Genomic DNA, 20,590 nt, shown 5'->3' on the forward strand with positions numbered 1-20,590 from the left:
AACTTTACATTCCAGGCAGAAAAAGTTTTAACTTTAAGCCCCCTTTGGGCCCCCCCCCCCAAATAAACTTGGGCTGCTCTGGGGGCTGGGACATCCCTTGCATAATTTAGACAGTCTTCAGGGCTGCTGTGTCCCTGCTCCTGACATGCTGTTCCTGCCCCCAGCCTCATCCTGGCACCCTGCTCATGTCTGTGACATGCCCCTTACACCAGAGCTTGTAAGCAAGTCACAGAAAAGAGGCTAATGGCTGTACTCTGCAGTTCTTCTCCCATAGCTGGAACTAGAATTTTTAGAGTCCTTTTACACCACTCTGGCCCTTGTCCTTGGTGAAAGAGGGCAAGAGTAGGGGTCAAGATTTCACCCCAGGAATCTAGGCGATGCATTTAAAGAGTACAAACTCTGCAAGGTTTAGCTGAGACTGAATGGGCAACAGTTCTCTGGCTAATAACACAAATGTGGCATGGCATCCTGTGTTTTTTTATAGCTTAAAGGCCATTTCTGCAGAGAAGTATGATTGACTGTTGTCACTGGACAACGTGGCCAGTGACAGACACCAGGTTATGCTGCTCTTACTGCAGGGATTTGAGAAACCAGCTCAGAAATCATCTTTACTTGGAATCCCTACAAAATTCTGTACTGACACGACAGGACATTTATTAATGACTAGCAGGAACGGCGCCAGGGTTTTTGGCACCCTAGGTGGGGGTCCTTCCGTGCTCCTGGTTGGCGGCGGCAATTCTGTGGCAGGGGGGTCTTTCCGTGCTCCCGGTCTTCGGGGCACTTCGGCGGCGGGTCCCGGAGCGAGTGAAGGACCCGCCGCAGAATTGCCGCCGAAGACCTGGAGTGCGGAAGGACCCCCCCCACCACCAAACTGCCGCCCCCCCCCCCAAAAAAAAACCTGGCGCCCTACGCGACCGCCTACATTGCCTAAATGGAAGCACCGGCCCTGATAACTAGCATGCACTATAATATAGTCTGTGAATCGGATTGTGTGACTCTTAGCCATAGAAGGCACCACTTATTTATAGAAGCGTAAATGATGTGCACATGAAAATGGATAATAATTTTACCTCTACTGGTCTTCAAGAAATAATAATATATGGTGTGCCATTAAGGATAAAATTACAATTTCAATGTCAACCCATATTTCATACGGTATATCTTTATTAATTATTATTATTATTACTTATCCAGAGGCACCAGTCAGGATTGGGAATTTTTTTTTGCTAGTTGCTTTACAAACATATAGAAAGACAGGATCCCTGTCCTGAAGACTTTACTATATAAGAAAGTTGTATTAAACAAAGGAAGATCTCTATTAATAGCTGAAAAATAAGATTCACTTTCATGAGTTTGGAGTCACCACGTAATTCAGGTGGCAAAGCAAAAAAGAAGCTACAAGAGATCTGTCAATCCAAAAGCAAACAACAATAATAATGTTCTTCCAATACTACAGTCTATTTCAAATATAACATTTCAGAATTAAGGAAAATAATTATTTTTAAGGTGCATTGTTTTTTTGTTAGCCTTTATCAAAATTTCTTCTGTTGTAAATTGTGTGTGATTGACCATTTAAAAAATGACAGACAGGTCAATCTCACTCTGAGTGAAGTCAAAGGAAATTTATCTTTTGACTGCAATAATTGCATGATCAAGTCTTTAATGAAGCCTTTCATTTCAAGTTATATGCTCCAGTCCATTTGTGACATTTATTTGTTCTTTCCAGTTATTAGTGCCAGTAGGAAACAGCTGTAAGTAGTGAAATGATTGATTGATTGAATGAATGAATGATTACAGCAGAGGGACATTTCTAGGTAGTGTGTCAAATCCTACTCTGATTTAATAATATAGTAATACTGAAGCCTGTCATATGAATACTCATATGATTATAGTGAGCAGGATTTGGTCTACAATATTTTTCCCTCTTACTGCAAGAAAATATCCATTGATCAAACCATATGTTGAAGCAAATAATCACATTTGGGTTGTTCTATTCACAAGTGCAATAAAAACTGTCAAATTCATCACTATAAGATCTAAAGAGGAACATTCCTGACATCAGTAAAAAAAATTTGCAGTGCACTTAGTATGATACATTCTAATTACTCAGCAATTGCATTTTATGTACAATTCTTCTTCAAGAAAGCTTTACAGAACATTTTCATGCTTTTGAAAGTTATTATAATTATCTCATTTATTCATCTACTCTACCGGTCAGTTATCTTACAAATTATTTACCATATGTAATGAAGTATTTAAAAATATGTCAGTGTTACTATCTCTAAAGCTGCACTATCTGCAAGTGCCAGTTTAACAATATTCTATTACTTGGCATCTTCTTTCTGTATTTCTGCCTCAATTGCTCAAGTCATTTAATTATTTTGCACATTCTCCTCCACCCAAAAACACACTGAGGTCCAATCTAGGCCCAATGAAATACATACCGGTTTTGCTACACAGTTAAGTGTGGGAAAGTTTGGACCTAAGACTATAAAAATCTCAATAAAGTTTGTTTGGTTTTGGTATTCTTACGATTTAGAGTCTGATTCTACAGTCTTCACCTGGGAAAATCTCCTTATTAAAGTACATGGGTGAGTTTGCCTGAATAAGGAATGCAGCTTTAGGTTTTTATATGTGCCGCAGTTACTATCGTAATGCTGATTTCAGTTTCTGAATAACAAATTCACAGTCAGGCTTTCACTTTCCATTTAAAAGGCCACTCTCAAGATGGCAGTCCAAAAATTGTATCTTCTCTGACCTACTTTTTCTTGAAGTACCAATGTAGAGTAATTTTGTGTATGTATAGTGGTCTCCATTAAAAAAAACCAACCCTTCAACATCTACCAAATGTAGCCATTCCACAGCATCACAGGTACATTAACACCTGGTAAATACTAAACAATCATTCTATGTTAACTAAACCAGCGGTTTATTGTCAAGCACAAGGAGGAGAACCTTCTAGTAAGAATAAATGTTTCAAGCTTCTGAATCTAAAGATCATTATTGGATCTGAGACACATTTCAGATAAATTATGACATGGATGAAAATCAGAAATTTCAGATTGGGAAAAGAATGCACAATTTTGGAGAAAAAAGCAGCTGGGCCTCTAACTAGAAGATTACTGCTCCAGCATTAGTGTTGAGTTCCATACAGGACACATCACTGACATTTGGGCAAGTGAAATTCAGATAGGAAACTAAAGAAACATTTTCAAATTTTACTAAATCATCCCAAAGAGATGGGATGATTTCTTAACAAGGAGATATGGACAAACATGGCGAAGGATGGCCAGAAGCTTGGAAGACGTGTTGTGATCGGCTCAGTCTTAACTGATGAAGGACCGACAGTCTACACAGTCTACTAAATTTTATCTGAAACTGAACTCTGACTGTTTGCTCACCTCTTGTTATTCCTGAGTAAAAAAATAGAGACAAACCTAAATCCCGCCTGAGTGTGTATGTGGGGAGTCATCAAGATTGTATCTGGTGGCTAGCCAGAGACACCGCCCAGGGTGCCATAGCCATAGTGTTATTTTTCATTGCATGTTCGATCAGAGCTAGTGTGTGCATGTCTACCTGAGCTGGGAACTCCATCTCCAAGCCGCAGTGTAGACGTACCCAGTTTGATCACAGCTCTAGGACCAAACCCTATTAATCTTACTTAAACAAATAGTTTCACTGATTCCTTGTGGGAATCTAGACAAGCAGAATTTGGCCCCCAAATTATCATTATTTTGCAACTTCAAACTTGGATTTATATTAAATTCAGAATAATTTAATGTAAATTGTTATTATGAGAATGATTTTATAAACTAATGAACACCGATATTAAACAAACACCTTTTAATGACAGTATAATTTATAATTATAGTAAAAAAAAATCCTGGAAATAACTTAGACAATAGAAATTTTAACTATAAATGGCACTCCTTGAATTCCTCATGAACTGATTTATTTCAAGTCATATGATGTTTAATGTTTATTTATGCCTGCTTCCAAGTCAGCTGTGCTCAAATAACTGATGTTACTGTGAATGAATCAAGTTTGAGAGCCTAATAAAGCAGGTCTTACCCAGGCTCAGCTCCCACCCATTTTAATGGGAGTCTCACCTGCGTACATCCAGCAGAATCAGGACCCAAGTTTCTCCTTTCAACATCATGGAAAATCCTAAAGGGACAAGACCCCTTACAGATCAAGCGCCACCCAGATTGATCTCTGGCAAGGTCCTTAAGGTGGTCTATTCAGTTTATGTTCATTACTGGCAATATTTCCCCTTTGCCATGTGACAAATATGCTCTTTACTACTTTGTCTAGAAAATTTCTCCTTAATAGTGATATTACTGCAGCTATAGAACAAAACTAAGTTTGTAACAGGCAGTGAAGAAAATGGAGTATAGAGATTGTAAGTAAACGTTTCAAAAGGTAAATTGTCCTCCAACATTATAAGATAACTTTCAAACTGACTAGCATGTTAACATGTCATAGTATTTTACAGCACTACAAATATATGTAGATATGTATCCATTTTTAAAAATCCTGCTAATACGTGTAATTTACTAAACTTAAGAAGCAAGTTTTTTTAGCCTTACCCAATAGGCCTTGAAACAATAATTTCAACTTGAGGTTCTGATTTTGATTCTAAAATAATGTTGTAAACTTCTTCATTTGTAGCTCCAGGTAGGGGTTTACCATTCCATTCTAGAACTTCATCCCCTTGAATTTAAAAAGAAAGATATTTTAAATCTTATTTTCCATATTTCTTTTCACAAAAACAGCAAAACATATTTAAAGTCAATGTATCTCTAAGCTACATTCCCTAAGATCAAAAATACTATTGTGGAGATATTAGAAAGAGTTTTTAAGACACTCTCAATACTTGTTTCCAAAACACTGCTATCACCTGCAAACAGTACTGTGTTTTCAATATTTCTTAAATAATATGGCAACCAGTATTGTACCATGAAATGAAAGCAGTGTGCTACCTTTTGAGAGTCACTTTATTAACGAGAGCTGGTACCCTGTGTATAATAAAGATAGGTTGATCTCCAAAAGTGAAATTTCTGATTACCTAAGAGTTAAAAACTTACAAATCATGAGATTTTTCATTGACAGTTATATAATATGTATTTAATATGACTTTGGTACCCAAAGGGTAGTCTTCATAGCCTGTACCAAATGAAAAAAAAGATTAAAAAGTGATGGATGAGTTAGTGTCTCCTGGAAAGATAAAAGAAACAAGCTGATGTGAAATTGTTGGATGAGAGTTACTCTCTCTTTTAAGGTGTTCAGAGCTAGAATCCAAACATAGACTTAAAATGTATCTTTGGGTACGTCTTCACTACCCGCCGTATCGGCGGGTAGCAATTGATTTATCCGGGATCGATATATCGTGTCTCGTTAAGACATGATATATCGATCCCCGAACACGCTCACCGTCAACTCTGGAACTCCACCAGAGTGAGCGGCGGTAGTGCAGTTGATGGGGGAGCCGCGGCCATTGATCCCATGCCATCTGGACCCCAGGTAATTCGATCCAAGATACTTGGACTTCAGCTACGCTATTCGCATAGCTGAAGTTGCGTATCTTGGATCGATCCCCCGCCCCAGTGTAGACCAGCCCTTTATATTTGTCAGTGTTACATCAAGAGGGAAACCTTACAAAATGTTTTCTAAAATAAGGTCAAATTAATTCTCAGGAAAACAATTAAATAAGTTCCCAGTTACTACCAGGGCCAATCATAGGGAGTAATCAAAAGCACTGCAACGCACACTGCATTTTGTTTTATTACTATTTTATTTAGTGATGATGACTTGGTATTTCTCAGGTTCAGTCCTGTACCAGTGACTCAGGTATGGTGTTGGGCTTTAACAGTGTTGCTGGAGTTTCTTTGGATAAGATCTAAAGCAAGGCCTGAAAAACTGAGTTTGTTAAAAATCTAAAGGAATTCTTCATAAGATTAAAGTCCATCCTAGTCAAACTTTTTATAATTACATTCTGCCTTCCACAATTCTATGTTCTGTTCAACAATTGCTATTCTTTCACCTCCGAAGAATCTGTAATTCAGGAGTAGACATAAAGATCCCTGTACAGAGTTTATATATGTTTGTAAAGCACTTTGGGATCCTTTAGGATGTGAGATGTTATAGTACATTAATGTAGGAGTATTATCATTCAGTGTTGCTGAAGTTAGTTTTCCTCTTTGAAGTGGCGGGAAATAAACAGGGTTATTTAAGCTAAAACTAACTAGCAGCCTATTTAGTACAGCCAACCTTAATTTTGGCATTTCCTAACTTTTGAATGTTTGACTTTACAACCTCAATAATGTTGTTTTAATATAGATTTTGTGTGCATAATTTCCTAATTTTTTTTTAAAAAAAAAAGCAAACTGGAAAAAAATTATCATGTGGCATCATATTGACATTTGTATAATTAGTAGCATGGTTGAACCCTTTAGATCAGTGGTTCTCAACTGATTACATATAGTGGGCCGCATATGCAGCCCACAATGTATTACCTGGGCCACAGGGGCTGGGTGGCAGGGCAGCGGCAGCCCTGACCCTCGCTATGTGGGGCAGACAGCTGCCCACCCTGGACACCGGAGCCAGAAGGCTACTCTGAACACTGGTCCCCGACATGCAGCTGCCCTGACACCAGACCCAGTGGGGCCAGGTGGCTGCCCTGGACCCCCGTCACGCGGCTGCCCAGCAGCCCCGACCCCCTCTACATAGGGCGGGCTGGCTGCCTCAGACCTGGAGCTTGTGGGGCCTGGGAGCAGCCCTGACCCCCACTAGGCAGGGTAGGCCGGCAGCCCCGCAGCTTGTGGGGCTGTACAGCTACACCAGATCCCAGAGCTCACAGGGCAGGCCAGGAACCCCGGATCCCAAACCCTGTGGGGCTCGCTGGCAGCCCTGACCCCTCTGTGCCAGGCGGCACAGCAGCTGGGTGCAGGGCAGGCTGGCTGCCCCAGACTCCGACCCCGCAGGGCTGGCTGGGAGCCCCGGACCCCCAACCCTGTGGGGCCACTGGCAACCCCTGACCCCGTGGCAGGCTGGCAGATCCCACCCCAAACTCCCACCACACAGGGCATGCTGGCAGCTCTGACCCCACTGCACCGGGCAGCAGGACAGCCCAGCTGGACCCCTCGGTGCTGGGCAGTGGGGCAGCTTGGATACCCCTGCGCTGGGCAGCTGGGAATCTGGGATCTCAGGCACGGACTTTCAGCTCTGTGCTAATTGGGCCACATGTGGCCCGCGGGCTGAGAACTGCTGCATTAGATCCACTGCACAGACCTCTGTCCATTAAGCTAATGGAGTAACTGATAACAGTAATAGGTTGTTGTCCTCAATGTGGACCAGGACTAATGAGAGATGTGACACACTGTCATTGGTTTTCACAGATATTTGCTGACAAAAAAGGAGTAGTGAGATTCAAGAATTTTTGGCTTTGGAGGGCATAGACTTTCCTGCCAATTCCCACCAAGCTTGACTCCTTCTGCCCTGTCCCCTCCAACCTGTCCCTCTCCCAATCACATTTTCCTCACCTAGTCAGTCCCTGTCTTATGCTTCTCATCCCAGTCCCTTTACCTAGCAAGTCCTAGTCTCACTCTTCCTGACTCTCCGCTTATAGTCACAGTCTCCTTGACAGTTCCCAACTGCCTGCAGATACTTCTCACCAGGTTCCTTACCCAGCCAGTCCTCTGTTCACCCCTCCTGGCACCTCATTCAATCTGTCTCACCCCCAACTAGGCCTCTAATCCCCTCCCATCTGTCCCCACTATCTCCCAGGCTCTCTCCTCATCCAATTTCAGTGTCTGCCTATTCCCTTCCAGCTGCTTGTCCCAGTCTCTTTGCCTAGACACTCCCAGTTCTTCCCCAGCATTCTGGCTCCTTATCAGTTCTTTCTCCTCTCTCCCTCATACCATCGTCTCAGTCTCTTTACCCAGTCAGTCCAGCTCCCAGTCTCAGTATCTGCCTTTGCTCCCAGTCCCAGTTTCATTGCCAGCCAGTCCCAGTCACCACTTTCCCCCTTAATTTCCAATCCCAGTTTCCTTCTTACCTTTTGCCAGCTGCCAATCTCAGAATTAAATCTAGGTGCAGTTCATTTTCAAGGCATTGCACTTTTTACTGTTTTTGTTCAATTGTTTTTGTTCGGAGTATTACTTACAAACAATTTTCATGATAAAATGATTTTGAGAAAATCTTTTCACTTTTTTCCTAAAACCATTCACTCTTTATTTTATTAATATTACTGGCAAAACTCAATGTTGATCCTTCAGCAGCTAACAATTACTGTATAGAATTTGCACATATATCTAAGCAAAATGTAATTATGTAGTGATACAGTAGTCATGTTATTAAAACTGCCCACATTAAAATGAAAAACATTTTTCATTATTTACAATATTTTTATACGAAAATTATCCACATAACACATAACATTAACAATTTCATTTTAGAAAGTCACAACAATAACATAAATATGGCTGAGAATAGTTGATTTTATTACCTGCTCTTAGATGTCCCACCACATCAGCTAGACTACCCTTCTTTACTTTGGTAATGAAGGCACCAAGTCGTCCTAAATCTGTCATTTTTCCTCCAACAACCTGGATAATCATAAATTTATGAGTTTTCAAACCACAAACTGGGCAACATATTAAGGAATATAATGTAAATAGTTTAGCTTGTATGGTTTATTTAATCACATTAACATTATATTTAAAACTAGGGCCTCAGTCATTCATAATTAACTGTGTTGTTATATCAATGGTATTTGTATATGGACTTCACGCTAAGATGAGTGTCGTATAAAAAAGCCAGAATTGTGCCACATAGAGAGTGAAGAGAGCTTGAAAATCCCTTACTTGCCTTTGTAAAACACTAGTTTAATTAGTCTAATTCAGAATGTATAGCATAGCATAGCATTTCAAATATCAGAAATGATCAGTTGTGGGGTTTTTGAGACAATAATCAAGAAAACATGTTTTGTTCAAATCTATGGTTAACTGTTTGGGATGTGCAGAAACAGCAGATTGTAAGCATGGAAATTCCTTACACAGCAGTCAGTACAAAAATGCTAAAAAACCAATAATGTAAAAGTTGAAACTCTCAACTAAAAATGTATTGTGTGCAGTATTAGGGAATACATGAGAACAGTATATCTAAATACAACACATGGAACAATATCATTACCAGCTAACAACAGACACTAACATCTTCATCAGAATACAGTAAAGATTCAGTGAAAGAGTAAGGCAGGCAGAGGCACCAGACTTCTCCTATCCTTTGTCTAACAGAGATGAGTGTGTCCTCCAAATAAGGATACACAGGACATTGATGGAGAAAGTGACATGAGTCTCTTTAAAGGGACTCAGGCAAGGAAGAGTGCTAAAACCTCTTTCCACTCAGCATACAGAAATTGCTGATTGTCTTATTAATGACACTCCAGTTAATAAATAATATCAATACAAAAATCAAAGACATGTTGATATTTTTACAGTATGTGACTATGTGTAGCAATAAAACAGATTTTGCTTTTGTCTACAGTGGTTACTGTCAATTCAGACATATTACCCAGGGCTGAGAGTCTCTAGTTGGAATTTTAAAAATTCTGTCAAAATACAAAAAAATTTTAATGATACAAGTTACACCACTTGCTCACAGTAAAAAAAAAATCTACACAAAGTACAGGCCTAAAGATTTTTTTAAAGCAATACAAACCCAATATTTTGATCATGCTGGTTTTACATGTCCTTCCTGAATGGCTGAGTTGTCCTAATGAATCTGTCCAGCCAGTGGTCTTCTCAGAAATATTTTGCATAGAGTTTTATAATGAAATGCACTGTAATGTTCATTACCCACCAGTGTAGCAGCCATTGATAAAGTTTTATTTATTCACGTTGCCACAGTGGTGGCTGATCTTAGTTTTAGTCCACTGACTTATCCCATTGAATCTCAGGCAGTCTCCACTAGCTTTAAGGATGCAACAGGACACCCTGCTAAGCCCACCGGTGAGTCAATGATCTGTAGTACGGCATATAACAAATCAAGGTAAGACACAAGAAAGGAAGAGTAGAGGTTCCCTAAAAGTGATTTCCTGTTTTGGGGCCTGAATCTTTAGTATTTTTCCTCCAGTTTAAAAAACAAACAAAAAAACAACAACCTTGTTTCCCGTCAGTAAAGATCAGCTTTAGATTTTGTTACTCTAGTCTAAAATAATGTCTTAATTTTGGGGTCCAGGATGAAACTGGCAAAAAGTCAAAACTCACCAGTTTTGCTACAGATGCAAAAATATTAAGAGAATTATATTAAACAGCAGCACTGCTAGGTTTTGAAGAGCAGTTATTTATTTAAGATGACCTATCCAAAACTATGCACATGCACTGTTATACACTGTGTGCAACTTGTGTTTCTTCCTGGCAGTGCAGATTTTAAACACTGATTTTGTGAATATTAGTGTCTAGATGACACTCATGAATGTGGAACGTGAGATGAAGATTACATGATTGAAATGCATGTAGTAAAATCGGTAAATCCATGAATGCATTAGGATGTACTGTGTATGCTTGGAGAACAGGCAGATGAATAGACTGTGTTCTACCTCATGGCCTTCTAATCAAAACAGTTTTGTTCTTTTGCCAGGGGTAAACAGGCCAATGTAAAAAAGGGATTAAAGAAGGTTTCCGCTGATAATATTTCACTTTAATTTTTCAAGGCTTAACAAAGTCCACCTGAGTTAGGGTGCATTTCCACTTCATCTTGCACAATTTTGGTTTAAAAAACAAAACAAAAAACACTTGAGGCTAAATCTTGAGCTTTGTTGAACACCTGCAACCTCAGGGTACTTGATGGTCCTAAGCATTTTTGAGGAGGCACTCAGTATCTGGTAGGGTCAGGATCTAAATTATAGAATTTCACACCATGTTTTATCTATCTATCTATCTATTATGTGTGTGTGTTTCTTCTGTGTTTTATTTTTGTGTGTTTTACAGAGAGACAGAGAAGGTGTTCTTATATCTGGGTAATATATATATACTGCAGTCATTATTCATGACAATCAGCTGCAGCTACTGTATATTACATGGTAAAAGGCTGCACCGTCAATGGGGTCCTAGTACACATAAGGGAGTGGAGGGCAATATTTGATATATTTGCATCAATTCAGGATGCTGTCCAATACACAGGGGGAAAAGGTATGTTCCATTCTTTTTTAACATAACTAGGTAAAATTGTTCTCAAATGGCAGTATAATTGGAGATTTTTTGGATATCTGTAATATGTTATAGTGTACTAAACTGTTGTCTAATGGAAGTTTCATTCATTTACAGCATAACCTTTGTAATACTTACTTTTAGCCCCAGTAATGCACCTGACTCTTTTGGCATGGTAGTTCTCTTGTTAAGAATAACACGTCCAATTAAGCGATCTCCCTCTTTAGATGGTTGCCACGTTACAGGATGCTATTAGAAAATATCAGTGGAAGCAAAAAAGTGGAAGCAAAAAAGTGGAAATCTCTTCCTGTTTTACACACACAAGTAGAATCAGCTAAATTGTTATGTCACAGTAGAGATAAATCCAATTAATCTTTGACTGAATAATGTCTGACAAAATTCTCTCTGTTATAATACTATAGTTAGGGCCCTACCAAATTCATGAAAAACGCATCACGGACTGTGAAATCTGGTCTCCCACCATGAAATCTGATCTTTTGTGTGCTTTTGGCCTATACTACACAGATTTCATGGGGGGAGACCAGCGTTTCTCAAACTGGACGTCCTGACCTAAAAGGGAGTTGCAGGGGGGTCACAAGGTTATTTTAGGAGAGGGTTATGGTATTGCCACCCTTATTTCTGCACTCCCTTCAGAGCTGGGTGGCTGGAGAGCGGCGGCTGTTGGCTGGGCGCCCAGCTCTGAAGGCAGTGCCCCCCCAGCAGTAGTGCATAAATAAGGGTGGCAATACCACACCATGCCACCCTTACTTCTGCTCTGCTGCCTTCAGAGCTGGGCAGCTGGATAGTGGCGGCTGCTGAGTGAGGGGCTTATTTATGCACTGCTGCTGGCTGGGTGCTGTCTTCAGAGCTGGGCTCCCAGCCTGAAGCCGCTGATCTCCAGCTGCCCAGCTCTGAAGGCAGTGTTGCCGACAGCAGCAGTGCAGAAGTAAGGGTAGTAGTACCAACAGTCCCCCTCCAATGAGCTTGCGACCTTCCTCCCTCCTCCCCCGCCCTCCAACAACTGCTTTTTGGGTCAGGACCCCTACAATTACAACACTGTGAAATTTCAGATTTAAATAGCTGAAATCATGAAATTTACTATTTTTAAAATCCTATGACCATGAAATTGACCAAAATGGACCGTGAATTTGGTAGGGCCCTAACTATAGTTCTTGACTCCTGCTTCATTAAATATTTACAATTTCCCTTCCTCATTGTAAAATTATCTCAACACCCAAAATGTGCAAGTGCAGTTATAAAACGGATTTGAAGCTTAATGCATTTAAGATGTATTTCAGCTTGTAAAAATAAATGCATTACTTTGTATTCCATTATCTTGAAAATACCTTTTAAAAAATAACAGTCCTGTAGAATAATATTTATGTTATCCAGCTATTTCATATATGTTCATTATATAGTAAAAGTCTGATGATCCTTTTCCCATTGGAGTCAAGGACAAAAATTCTGCTGACATCATTGGTGTCTAATTGATAGCCTAATGGATTGAAATACAATCACTCATTTGAAAAAAATCTCTATTTCAGATTAAATACTCAAGTTATTTTTCTAATATTGATTCAGATCGAAAATCTCATGCTTATTTTGATTTTCATGATCTAGAAACATTTTTTTCACATTTTTAGAACAAAGTTCTAGTATCAGTGAGCATCTTACAAGACTGAAATTCATAATTTCATAGATTCTAAGACTGGAAGGCACCACTGTGATGCAAATGAAATAATTAACAAACCTCTTAACAATTTATTTCATACCTATAAACCTACATTGCCTATATCTTACCGAACTAATAGGGGATGTCTCTCTACTGTGCCACGTGGCAGGATCCAGCCAGTAATAATCCAAGTCACCTGGAAGAATATGAATGGAAAGAAATGTGTAATCTCCTATAGAGAGAAATGTGTGTGAATGCATCACCTGCATGCATGAATTTTAATGTACAATAATTCTATGAAGCAAATGCATAAATTATACCATGATTTGAATGATCTTAAATGTTTTAATTTAGGGACAACAATATATACTAACACTTCAAAAATAAAAATGTGTCACAGTACAAAGACCTTCAATTTCTCAATAGTTCACTGAATATCTGCTGCGTGCCCCAACTTGACTTTCTGTGCTGCTGAAACCCACCTTCCAGTGATAAATGCCCCCTTTCATACCTCTCATCCTTACTGTGATGAACACATAGTGCCAGTCCTTTAGAGAGCTAATTATGATTCTAGAGGAAGCTGCCACTAAAAAGAGACATTTGGTTACAGCTGACCCAGAGGATGGGCCAACAGCAAACCACAAGAAGAAACTATGAAGTGGTGCCTGCGCACAATGATGAGGAGTATTCTAGAGATGAACAGTTCAGGAAACACACAGAGGGAGCCAGCCATAAAGGATTGCAACACAGGCTACCAAACAAAGTACCAGTACGGGCACAGGAAATAATGCCAACAGATTTAATTCAAGGTTGTGGTTTTTATTTTTGTTCAGGACAGACAGAGGTAACATGCATTATGTGTAGAGAGAAGAGACTACTGATAATGCATGCTGGGGCAATCATGAATCAATTGGGTGTTGTAGGGGAATCTCAGAGGATGTGTTCGGGAGGACTTGGGAGCAAGTGCAAGTGGAATCACAGAACCAGTGGGGTGAGGGACTTTGAGTGAGGAGTGAGTGCTGCATGCACTGGGGATGAAGTGATAAAGGATGTCTACGCTCACAGGGGGCTGTGTAATGGGGAGGGCTGGAGAACAAATGACTTGGCAGTGTATTTTGACCTACCAAATATGGAATGTAACTTTACGATGAGAGGGATGGCTGCAAAGGGTGTTGGGAAGGACTTGGGAGAATGAGACAGGATGGAATGGAACAAGTGAGAAGAGAGAGCCTGATGCAATGAGAACAGAGCCTGGTATGTTGTTTTTTTGTTTTTTTCAACTTTTATTTATTTATTTGCAAAAGATCATTTCTCTTTTTTAAAACACAATATTTATATGCCCCATGTACTCTATTACCTTTCATATCTTTGCATTAATATTACCCTTTGTGACAATATAGAGTATTATCAAAAGCAATAGTTGAAGATGAAAAGGGCAAATTATTCTAAACCCTTTTTGAGATTCTAGTTGTATTTATATACCTGATCTTGGCCCCAAAGTGGACAATTTTTTAAGTTTAAATAAAACTGGTGATGTAAAGGAACAAATTAAAACTAGACATTTTGATCATTTACCATGCAAATCGCTAAAAGAAAACTGAACTATGTAGGCTAAATTCAGCCCTGGAAGTAATTGGAGTTGTCCCACCAAACAATTCATCTTTTACCAAGGGCTTAATTTGGACCTTTACTTTCATATTTGGCACGTGGTCTCCCCTCAATTTGGTGGTGATTCTTAGCTATGTTTGGAAAAAACAACTCATTAAAGAAAGTTTAACATTGCCTGCCTTCAAACATATATGTACATTATTTTCCTTATGTTTTTAAATGATGTTTTTAAATGATGACAATTCATGCCCCACAGTCTGTACTGGCAGAGGGTATATTGTGGAGAAAATCTGCACATACTTGTCTCGTGATATGCTTAGGCATGCTTTGGTGATTATTAAAAACCCTGTGGTGAAATCCTGGCCTCACTCAAGTCAATGGCAAAACTCCCATTGACTTCAATGGGTCAGGATTTCACTTCTAATATGTATTTTACTTCAGAAAATCCCAATTTACTTTTTAGACACACTTTAGACAAGGTGCCTGGGTGCTTTTATTAACTTTTAGCAAGTATAACTATATAAGTGAAGAACACTTTTAGATCATTACTGTTACAGATACATAGAAATAAACATCCAAACAAAATGGGATATCAGTGACTAAAACCAAACCAAAAACTAAATATAATGTTAACAACAGTAACTTTTCTTATCAACAACAACAAAAAGAACCTTTATATTTTTATCTTCACATCTCAGTGTGGTTTGTGTCATGTTTTATATACTGCATATCCCTATCACTAGGAGTTGGGATTTCTCAAACAATGTGTTCATTCAAATTGCTTTAACTGAAGGAGTGATAAACCAGCCCAATACCAAGGGGTTACAAATCCCTACCATGAAATTATTTCATAACTAGCTAATACAATCTCAAATTTGTGTCTGAGTGTCTTTTTTAGTGTACATAACAAATGTTAAAAACTTTGTATAATGTAATAAATTTCTAACAAGTGTTGGCCATAGTATCAGACTATTGGAAAACTGAACCTGCTGGACCACAAATTCCAATTCCTTCCTCACTGCAAATGATAGGGGTCCCCATGTCAGTACAGTGTATTTTATATATAGTTGGATTTCCAGTAAATTCCACACCTCAGAGTCTTCAAATGTCTATATACTGTTTTTTTTCCTGTTTTTCTATGTCTATGGATTTCATTCTCTTACAGGTGTTTAGATGCCAATTATGTGGACTAAAGGAGGCAAAGGTCCTATGGAAAAAATTGGATGTGATCATGTAATATGCACAAAGGGGCTGAACGGAGGTTGTACCCCACCCTCCACTGCTATCCCCCTTGGTTCCTGCCTGCGCCCACACTCCTGTCCCTGTCCCTCTGCTCTTATCCTCCCTGCCCTGTCCCTCCCATTCCCAAGCTTCTGCTCATGTCTTCCTTCCTCTCCCTGATCTCCTTTTCCTCCTGCCCAGACCATGACCTGGCCTCATCTGCTCCTTCCCTCTCTCCTGTTCATCTCCCTGTGCTCTTGTCCCTCTCCTGTAATATTGTTTCTGTCTCTCCACCCCAGTTTTCTGCCCCCTTTCCTCCTGACCTTGCTCCTCCCTCTTGTCCTGCTCTTAATCCCCCTAGGCATCAAATCCCTTCCCTTCCTGCTCCCCCAAACTCCTGCCTTTGTCCCCACCCCTCTCCTGTTTCTCACCTTCTGCATTTCAGTCAGGCTGCCTCCTCCTCCTCTACCCTGCACGGGGATGAACATGAAGAGCACTGCTTGGGCACCAGCAGGGGGATCCATTTCCCATGTTCAAAGTTCTGGTGCTCGCTGCCACAGCAGCTTCTTGCAGCTGGGAAGAGGAGCAATTGCACGGAAAGTCCTGCTTAGTCCCTGCAGCTTGGCACAGAGCATGCCCAGAACAGATGGAATCTTTGGAGAATTTAGCTACAGAATTCAAACAAGTCTCAACTGAGCACGCGCAAACTCCAATTTTTTTTAGAGCTTATAACTTAGCCAAATTCTAGCAAGTTTTCACAGGGCTGACATCAGAGTCACCTCCTGCCAAATGTTAAGCCACTGGCCCGTAAAGCATGGAGGTGCTAAAGCTTCTCAACAAAACCACTGGAATATTTTTTTAATATGGGCAAAGCAATATATTTTTACCAAATATCATTCCTGAAAATACCTGAACTATTTTAATTAAAAATCCTGCTCCCTCCCCGCCACAAAAAAAAAAAAAAAAAAAAAAATCAGCCTGAGTCAGACACCTGGAATGGAAAATTTCAATGAACAGCTTATATTTTGGAAAATTATAAGCCACTGAAAACATCTTATAAAGTGTTCAGAAACCTAAACTACAACCTGGCGCCTATGCCATCTATAAGAATAGAGCAGAATAGAATACAAGTAATATTATGATAATTACATAATTATGCCTAATTATAAATAATAACAGCAACAGGACTTCCACCACATCCTATAATTTCTTACTTGATAATTTCCTTTCTCTTAGCAGCATCTCCCACAATTTTGATACATATGGGCTATTTAGGATGACCAGACAGATAGAGTGAAAAATTGGGACAGAGGGTGGAGGGTAATAGAAGCCTATACAAGAAAAAGACCCCAAAATCGGGATTGTCCCTATAAAATCGGGACATCTGGTCACCCTACAGCTATTATCATTCTCTGCAATTTCCAGAGGCAGTTCAAAGGCTGTAGCTCAGCCTGTGTTAACCGTGGCCTTTTCTCTGGCCTGCTGACAGATGATTCATTCCATAGTTGTGTAAAAACTCATAGAATATGATTAGTAAGAATAACTTAAATGCCAACCAATAAACTATGTACTGTTGGCTACAGCCTACTAGCACAACTATCAAAATTAAACACTGTCCCCTGCTTAGGTAGAGAACCAGAGAGAGTAGAATTGTGGGAGACACTGTAAACAGAAAGGAAATTATTGGATAAGGAATTTACCATTCTGCAGCTCAGTGTCTCCCACAAATCTGATACATATGGGAAGTAGCAACCAGTGAACAGCAGTAGGTAGGGAGAATTAAATACAGAATGAAATAGGGAAGACCTCGCTAAGTTAATTGCCCAAAATTGTAAAGCTACTACTGGACCACTGCCTGAAGGAGGCCTCTGCAGAGGACAGAACGTCCATGTTACAGTGCCTAATAAAGGTGTTAACTAATGACCACCTTGCTGCCCTGCAGATCTCTGCAGTGGAAGCACAAGCTCCTTCTGTCCACAAAGTCAACATAAATATTGCAGTGTGCTTTGGTGCCATCTGGACAGGAGTAACTGATGCCTCATATGTTTCTAAGATACACAGCTTGATCCATGTAGCTAGTATAGCCTAGATATCCTGAGCTCTAGGCACTTCAGATAAAAGTAGACTAACAAGGACCCTGATCTTGTTGATTTGGTGTGCTTGCTATAGATCATTAGCGCTCTTCAAACATCTAAAGTGTGCCACAGCTTTACTGCTAAATGTGGCAGGTTTGGACATAATGAAGGGAGGCATGGAAAGATGAATTAACCCTAAGAAAGAAAAATTCTGGAATTCTTAGCATCATCTTGTCATTATGGAACACACCATGAGGTTTCTACATGGGTACAGTTGCCAGTTCAGAAACTTGTCTAGCAAACATGATGGCAACCAGAAAACAGGTTTTGATGGATAGGTAGAATGGAGATATTGAGATTATTGTTTCAAAAGGGAGTTTGAACATAAGAACGGCCACAAAATGGGTCAGACCCATGGTCCATCTAGCCCAGTATCCTGTTTTCCAACAGTGGCCAATGCCAAGTGCTTCAGAGGGAATGAACAGAACAGGTAATCATCAAGTGATCCATCCCCTGTCACCCATTCCCAGCTTCTGGCAAACAGAGGCTAGAGACACTTCACAGCATGGTTTTGCATCCCTGCCCATCCTGGCTAAGTGTGGGGCTTTTAACACCAGTGGTAGGCCTCACTTCGGAAAGATTGGTCTAACTACAGGTTTAGCCAGTCTGACTGCTCGGAGAAATCTGGGTATCTGAGGGTTCTCCGTGAATATGAGGCTACAGCTGACACCTGGCATGTTATGAAGTCCCTTGTCTATACCTTCCTGAAGAAAGTCCAAGATAATTGGGATTCCAGGATCCTTGGAATTATTGTTGTGTTCTTGAAACCATAAGCTAAACCTAGTCCAGATGGAGGAATGGGCCTTTAGGGTTAAAGCTCACCTGGAGAAGAAGAGAGTTCCAATCACTTTGGAAGATAATCCTGGCATGGCTAATTCTTCCCTCTCAATAGCCAGGCTGTCAGATGTAGACAGTCTGGGTCCGGATGGAGGAATGGCCTTTGGTAAAAGGTGTCTGGTTTACTGATAGCTACAATGGTGGTTCCAATTTCAGTTCTATCACATCGGAAAACCATAGTCTCCTTGGCCAGCGTGGAGCTAGCACTATCACCATTGCTGCTTCTTGCCTTATCTTCTGGATCACCTTTCCCCAAAAGTGGAAAGGGAAGGAATGCATATAAGAGGCCTTGTAACTATCTGAGGAAAGAGCACCCATCCCCAGGGAATCCGCTTCTCTGATGAAGTACATCCGCCACTTTGCGTTCTTGTGACTGGCGAACAAGTCGACTGACAGAAGGCCAAACTTCTGCAAAATCAGACAGAAGACTTCCTGATTCAGGCACCACTCTGCCTTTTTGTAAAGTTCTCCTTTTATAGGTATTGCTCCTCTAGAAGGGAGAGATCTCACTACCCATTCTATTATCTCCATTGCTTGTGTGTGTAGAATTACACTCCTTGTTCCACTTTGTTTTTTGATATACACCACAGTTGTGTCTATTTCCATTCTCATGCGAACTGCCTTTGTGGAGGTAGTCAAGGAGCTCTTCTTGGTGTTTATCACAAATCTGTGTGCTTGAAGCAGATCCAGTGTCCGCATTGTGGCACTACGTGCTGCTGCTTTGGTCAGAGTAATGATCAAGATGTTGTCTAGGAAGGGAGACAGGGGAGTGCTCTGAGACCTGAGTCTGGCTATTATTACCACCAGCATCTTAGTAAAAACTCTAGGAGCTGACAAAATGGGAGCACATGATACTGGTAGTGGGCTGTGCTGTACGCAAATCTCAGCAGTGTGTGGAGTCATGGTCATATGAGAATGTGGAGATGTGCATCTGCTAGATCCACAGAAGCGAAAAAAGACAGATGTTCCTGTTGAAGCTAGGGTATCCATATAGAATCTCATCTTCTTCATCCATTTGTTGAGCTGCTTGAAATCCAAGATGACTCTGATCCTCCATATGCTTCTGAACAATGAAAAAAAATTGAGTACTTTTTATTGCTTTATATTACTCCTATTTCCAGGAGATGTGAGATTTCATTTAACATCAGCTCACATTTTATGGAGTCGCTTGGGATGGGGGATTGGATGAGGTGGGGAACTTAGTTTAAGGGAGTATTCACAACTCACTTCTCTTTTACCCATTTGTCTGTGGTCATTTGAGAGCATTCGCCTGAGAAGTGGAAACTTCTGTCTCCTAAATTCAGGCCTGGGTCAAGTCACATTAATTTATTGTCATGGTGGGCTGTCAGAGGCAACAGATCCCCCTTGGGATTTTCCAACTGATTCCCAGTTCCAGGATTTTCCCGATATACCTGTTCCTTTCCTCTGTTATCTTTGTTAGGATGGATGAAGGGAGCTTTTTTTGTCTGTTGCTAGGTTTGTTGTTCAACTTAGAGCACTGAGTTGGAAAGGGAGGGACTATTTCAGTTTGGCAAGGCTTTCTGTGACTAATTTGTCTAGTTTTTCCCCAAAGAGGTGAAAACCTGTGAATTCAAATGACCACTGAATTTGTTTGGAGTGAGTGTCAACCTTTCAGGCACAAAGCCAGGTACAGTGTCTGGCTGCTGACGTACATTCCGAGGTCCATCTTAAAAATCTCTTAGCATCTATTGAGGTATCCATCACAAAGACAGTTGGTAGGGAAATTTTCTTAAGTGCAGACTGCAAGTCAGGATGGCTCTTGCAAAGCATGTAGCTGCCAGAGATGCTCTAAGAGTAGCCAGCAAAAGCTTTAAGTCCCTTCTAAGGGTAGCTTCCACCTTTCTATCAGTTGGCTCTTTTGGGAAAGAAATCCCCTTCGGACTGGA

The 20,590-nt window shown here is 40.3% G+C and overlaps 1 protein-coding gene across 1 annotated transcript in view; it reads right to left on the reverse strand.

Annotated features, from left to right (window-relative positions):
• The window catches only part of RIMS1 (regulating synaptic membrane exocytosis 1), a gene marked incomplete in the record, with an annotated part of 487,692 nt that overhangs the window by 187,046 nt on the left and 280,056 nt on the right, over positions 1-20,590 (reverse strand). Inside the window, 4 exon segments of the mRNA XM_034766209.1 lie at positions 4,590-4,713; positions 8,507-8,606; positions 11,349-11,459; positions 13,011-13,078. Coding sequence (XP_034622100.1) covers positions 4,590-4,713; positions 8,507-8,606; positions 11,349-11,459; positions 13,011-13,078 — 403 coding nt within the window.

The sequence above is a fragment of the Trachemys scripta genome, chromosome 3 (genome assembly GCF_013100865.1).
Source record: "Trachemys scripta elegans isolate TJP31775 chromosome 3, CAS_Tse_1.0, whole genome shotgun sequence".
NCBI classification, from domain to species: Eukaryota; Metazoa; Chordata; order Testudines; family Emydidae; genus Trachemys; species Trachemys scripta.